The sequence below is a fragment of the Anolis carolinensis genome, chromosome 1 (genome assembly GCF_035594765.1).
Source record: "Anolis carolinensis isolate JA03-04 chromosome 1, rAnoCar3.1.pri, whole genome shotgun sequence".
Classification (NCBI taxonomy): Eukaryota; Metazoa; Chordata; class Lepidosauria; order Squamata; family Dactyloidae; genus Anolis; species Anolis carolinensis.
In genome coordinates this window covers 361,443,392-361,449,391 of record NC_085841.1, presented here as the reverse complement: position 1 = coordinate 361,449,391, position 6,000 = coordinate 361,443,392, and the positions used below count along the sequence as shown (strand labels likewise).

Here is a 6,000-nt window from a genome sequence, read left to right as displayed (position 1 = left end):
ACACAGAAAAGTGGCTGACTTGGAAGCTGTTGAACAGACTGTACTTTGGCACAAGGTGCAGAGCAAATCTTAAGAAATGGGCCTACAAAGTGGAGTCCACGACATGCATGTGGAGAAGAGCAAACCACAGACCACTTACTACAATGCAGCCTGAGCCCTGCCACATGCACAATGGAGGACCTTCTTGCAGAGACACCAGAGGCACTCCAAATGGCCAGCTTCTGAACAAAGGAAATATAGTGTAATGCCAAGTTTTTAACTTTGTGGATTTTTTATTCGTTATAGCTGTATTCTCAATTTGCTTCTGACGTGATAAATAAATAAATGTGTGGCCTGTGGCACTAAAAAACAGCTGTGACTTTGCATCTCTTTTTTCATTTACTAAAGAACATAATTATTCTGAGATTAGAATTTAAACCAGATTCTTGTACAATGACAGCAAGGCAGAAAATGAGAAAGAAATCTGCAACAGATAAAAAAGGATAATTTTGTTTTATTTATTCACTATTGATGAGGCAAAAATACAATATTCTAAGATCTAGGGGAAAAACATGGTTGTGCTGCAATATGAGTTCAGGGCTGCACATTTGCTGCTTTCAACAGATACGAGCAGATGTTACATCTCATATGTCTGGGGTGAAAAACCTCTTTATCTTTTCCTTGTATAAGGTTGGATGTGGATTGAGAGAATGTTATTCAAACTGGATCAAAACATGGCTCAGAAAACTGTCATCTGATTTGCAGAAAACATAGCGAAAACTGTCATCAGATGATTCGTCAGATGACTGGTAAACAGAGGCCTTGTGAAAGGCTCTTCAACTCAATTATCCAAAAAAGTGAGAAATGCTAATTTTGAACGGCAATGCAGGGTAAATCTGGCATGCAAGTGAACTTACATACTTTGCCTTTTTTGATGGATCATATCTAGTTTCCCCCTGCTGTGACATCCTTAAAATAACCCATCACACCATTGTAAAACCAAATCTTATCCAGGGAGGATTGAGTCCTTGCTCGCTGAAACCAAAAATATATTTATAACTGTCCTGTGCAATGACGATAAAACTACACACATCAGGTGTGTAGCTATGTTTCCATGCAAACGTCTTTGCATGGATGGTCAACACACAATCATTTCTCCTTTGGAGACCTGTCTTTCCCTGCCTGTTGGGAGGAAGGTTCACACAACAGGTTAGTAAAAAAAAAGGCCAGTTGGTTTAGCTTGGCTTGTATGCAAACGCTGATAGCCTTGTGACAGTAGACTTCTTAAAGGATTTAGATTTTTTAGCTGAGCTCGAGTCTTCGTTTGGCCTTTGTAGTTGGTCTTCTTCTTGCTTGTTTTCATTAACACCTTCCAGGCGCTTCCGTTTTTTCCCTTCGGCCGGGTCACTGGCTTCTTTTCCTTTGGCTTTCTCAGTCCAAACCTTGGATTAAAATAAAAAGCAATAAACAATAAACCCTACTGTGATGTGGACTGAGAATGACTATATATTTATGAAAGTGGGGAAAGGATCCTGTAGGAAACTAGGAAAGGAAAACAGGAGAAAAGAGCAGGATGACACACTAGAAACAAACCCAAGCCAACAGAAAAACAAAGTTCTCAAAGTATTGTTCACAGCCAGAAACACTGGGGTGTTGTGTGGTTTCTGGGCTGTATGGCTGTGTACTAGTAGCATTTTCTCCTGATATTTCACCTGCATCTGTGGTTGCCATCTACAGAGGATATGATGGTGGTAAAGCAAGTGAAGTTTATATATATGTGGCAGTCCAGAGTGGGAGACAGGGTATAATTAACAAGCTTAATTTCAAGTGTGGAGTGGGATCCACTGACATGCTAATCCTTTACACTTGCTTAACAGACAATAGTTCTTTCTCCCATCCTGGACACTCCACAGGAATATATACACCACTTGCTTTACTACCATTAGATCCGCTGAAGATACCAGCCACAGATGCAGGCAAAACATCAGGAGAAAATGCTGCTAGAACACGGCCATACAGCCTGGAAACCACACAACACCTCAGAGTTCTCAAAGTGCTTGTATTTCTTAATATGTCTATATTTCAGAATTATTCATAACCTCCTTGTCAGGAACAGACTGATAAAAAATATTTGTGCACTCTGGAAATAACCGAGAAATCCCAATACTTTGCCATGGATGCACTCACACTAGAAGTTTTTTCAAAAAATTGAAGTTCTTCTCACAATTTACTATTAGGTCAGTTGGGCATATGGATATATGCAAACACAGCCTGGGAGGGCAGCATGCAAACTCAGAATCACACTTTTCCTTCCACTATATTTCTTGTTATTGTCTTGCAGTCAGATCAGCTTTAAGTTGATCCTATGCACAAGAGCCTTCTCTGAGCCCTAGGCATTAACTGGTTTGCAAACATGGGGCCATGTTTTCCTGATTTAATCAATGCACCTTTAAAATAACTCTCCTCTTTTCCGACTGCTTTCCACTTTACTGACCATCATTGTCTTTGACAATGAGTCATATAGTCATATGATCTGTCCAAAAACATGTATCTTATTTAAAGAGAAAAAAAAACACAACATAGCCTGCTTTCCAGCAACACAAAGATAACTCCTTCGAATCCAGGGGAACTTTGACCCTCAAAGAGATAACTGAACCCCAATTCCTAACATCCACAATTAGAATGACAAAGAACCAAGATACTGGGAGTTGTAGGATAACAACTTCTGGAGGACTATGTGAAAACAACACACAAAAGGACATTTGTAAAGTCATCGGAGAAGAACGTAATCCAGGGCTATGTAGAAAAAGAGGAGTCCATTACCATCCTTTCTTCAGCCGACAAAGCTCTGAACCGACTCATGCCTTCCTTTATTATCTCTGTTTCTTCAAAATGAGGGTTATCTGTCAAAATACAGCTTCTGTTCTCTTCAAGCCACATCTGGAATCCAGTCTTAGGTCTGAAAAGAATTGAAAAAGATTTCTGTTCAGGAAAATACTCCCAAGCGAAGGCTCTGAAATACTGGACATCATTTCTATTTTCACATTTTGATTTTTTTCCCCCAAGAAGAGGTGTTGGGACAACAGAGACATCAGCAATGAAGAAAGAGTCTGTGGCACACTGACCTTTTACTGTCATTATCTTCAGTTAAAGTTTTGGATTCAGACTCTGGAGTTCCATTTTTCTCTCCTTTCTCTTCCACTGATTTTTTCTCAGTTCTAGGTGTTCGAGGTTGGAAAAATGCAGCAGCTGCAGTCTACAATAAGATACACATTTCTACAATTCACAAATGAACACTTACATAATTTCCTTTTAGCAGAGTGGTTCTCAACCTGCGGGTCCCCAGGTGTTTTGGCCTACAACTACGGGAAATCCCAGCCAGTTTACCAGCTGTTAGGATTTCTGGGAGTTGAAGGCCAAAACATCTGGGGACCCACAGGTTGAGAACTACTGTATTTAACACACCAAGAATGCTATAAAATCAGCCTTAATAGTCAAAAGAGTTGTAAGTTATAACTTTATTTTGCTGCAGTACCTCAAATATCATGAAAGAAAATATTTGGGGAGGAGAAAATAATTAATGTTTCTCTTTTTTAGATAATAGTCACTTGAAGAATAGTAAGAGAAGAACACAGGAACGAGCTTACTTTCTTCTTTTTCCTATCCACACATCAATTTCCATTCTTGGTCCTAGAACTTTTAGCTTATGCTTGATAATGGAGTGAAAGCAATGGAATCAAGGACTGTTACAGTCAACCAGCACAAACATTTAAGATCTTCACCTGCTTTAACTTGGGTTTAGGTATCAAGGGTTTTATAACCGGACTCTTCTCTTTGCTTGGAGCGCCTCGGCCAGTCGGTGTGGTATTTTTCTTAGACAATTTAGTCATGTTGTCTAGAATGTTAGCTGAGTGACCGAGTGACTCCTTTTGACTATTGGAAACCTAGAAAAACAAAATATTTGTGAAAACATTCTGTCCTCAACGTTTCCCCATCAGGACTTCTAATTTCTTTCAAGGTCATGGGAAATCATAAAAATTCTTACTTTGAAAGGATTGGTTCTCCCTTGGTTGGCAGCTACAGGTGCAGCTTTTGTTTTGAAAAGGGGAAGGAATAGAGAAGAGAAGGAGAGCACAAAGTTAACATTCTGAAACAATCTCGTGCCTTTTCAAAAAGGCACTCAATAATTTTGATTCACAGCAGAAATGTATAAACTAGCTCTATAACCATAATCCCCCTTGGTTCCTTAGATAGAGACAGAAACATGCCTCCCTCACCTTATTTGGCTATAAAAAGAAAGAAGAGAAGGGAGGAGAGATACAAGGGCTAACAGTTGTTATTGTCATTGATGTTATTATAATTATTATAATATAATAATAATTATTATTATTAATAATAATATTGGCATATACTTTCATGGATATAAATGTAATTCTTCTGATGCATCCCTGCATGATATTTAGGCCTCAGGATAAAACAAATGTTTACATAGTTAATAGAAATGGGAGGTAATAGGATGAAGGAAGATGCCAATCATAAGTCTTATCCTAAATTTTCAAAGGGCTGTAAGAGTCTCCCTTACCCAAAATGCTTGGGATCAGAAGTGTTTTGGGGAGTTTGGAATTTTTTAGATTTTGGAATACTTATATTTGCATATATTTACGTAATGAGATATCTTGGAGATGGGACCAAAGTCTAAACATGACATTCATTTGTATTTCATATGCACTTTATGCACATAGCCTGAAGGTAAATCTTATACAATTTTGGAATAATTTTGTTTGTGTACAGTGAACCATCGCAAAGCAAAAGTATCCCTATCTCAGCCACCTATCTGAACTACTTTGGATTTTGTAATATTTTAGGTTTCAGAATACTGGATAAAGGATGCTCAACGTATATAGGTCTTTCAGACCTTAGCAGTGGCTAGTTAGTGTTGTGAAAGCAATAAATCTGCTTGTCAAGTATTTGGCACAGATCACATTTAAGAGGTTCCTATTTATTTAATTACCCTACAGACTTCCTACAGGACACAAACAAGTTGTTTAACTAACTAAATAGGAGGAAACAGATTTGGACAGCAGGTATCAAAGGCTTAGACAAGTTTGTCCAACATTCAGAGAAGTTTTCCTTGCTCAGAATAAATTCAGTCTGACTCACCAGATTTGGGAGTAGATGCACTTTCACAGGGTATGGGAGATCCTTCAGAAGGACACAAAAATAATGTGCATTTGAATGCCAATATAAAAAACAGCAACATTTTAAGCATCTTCTCAGTTATTATGTTATGGGCCATATTCTAATACAAAGAGAATACCAGGGTGGATAAGGGAGCTTTTACATGCTGAAAAAACTAGAAAAGCACAGTTCCCACTTGCTATTAAGGAGAAGAGGAAGCAATACACTTTTCCTTCATAAGAAAAGAGATTCAAGGGGGGAAATTACGCTTTTGTTCCCCTTTTTCTGAGGCTGTTAGCTATCATATCTCCTCCTATAACAAGTCTGGGCTACTGTGTGAGGCCCAATTTTCCCCCAAGACCCACCTTCCCAAAGCAAGTTCTAATACCTCCTTTTTCCTCACGTCACTTCTTGTTACAGCTTTGAGACAGAATGTAGAAGAAAACAGAGGTATTTGGGGAACAGTGCATGGTTCTGGGGGGTTTGTGAGAAGTATTTTTGCATGTTTGGGTTTTTTCTGCCTGGCAAAAAATAATTGCAATTACCCTGATATTCGTAAGTTTCCTACAGAATGCCCCATGCCTATTTGTCCAATGGAAAAGGATCTACTTGATAATCAAAACTGGCCATCCTTGCAAATCTGAGAAATATCTGAACATACCCTGAATATTGCTGTCTGCTTTACTAGGTTTTGTCTCAACAGGTATGTCTTCCTTGGCCTGGTCTGTAATTTCTTCATCGTTTTCCGTGCTCTGCTGGCGCTGAGGTTTTCTCACACGAGCCTGATTCCATTCTGTGGGAGTATTACTGTAACTTAAGCAGAAAGATAAGAGAGAATTGAGA

At 38.7% G+C, this 6,000-nt stretch overlaps 1 protein-coding gene across 4 annotated transcripts in view; it reads right to left on the bottom strand.

Annotated features, from left to right (window-relative positions):
- Positions 1-475: 475 nt before the first annotated feature.
- wdhd1 (WD repeat and HMG-box DNA binding protein 1) overlaps positions 476-6,000 on the bottom strand; it is a 42,901-nt gene continuing 37,376 nt past the window's right edge. For 3 of the 4 annotated variants that reach the window (XM_062968664.1, XM_008118339.3, XM_008118341.3), the window contains 7 exons: positions 5,819-5,970; positions 5,140-5,181; positions 4,025-4,068; positions 3,762-3,923; positions 3,105-3,235; positions 2,803-2,938; positions 476-1,421 (listed from right to left, as the gene is read on the bottom strand). In XM_062968664.1, coding sequence (XP_062824734.1) covers positions 1,215-1,421; positions 2,803-2,938; positions 3,105-3,235; positions 3,762-3,923; positions 4,025-4,068; positions 5,140-5,181; positions 5,819-5,970 — 874 coding nt within the window. In that variant the 3' untranslated portion in view covers positions 476-1,214. The remainder of the gene's footprint in view (positions 1,422-2,802; positions 2,939-3,104; positions 3,236-3,761; positions 3,924-4,024; positions 4,069-5,139; positions 5,182-5,818; positions 5,971-6,000) is intronic. The other variant, XM_008118340.3, reaches the window with a different exon arrangement.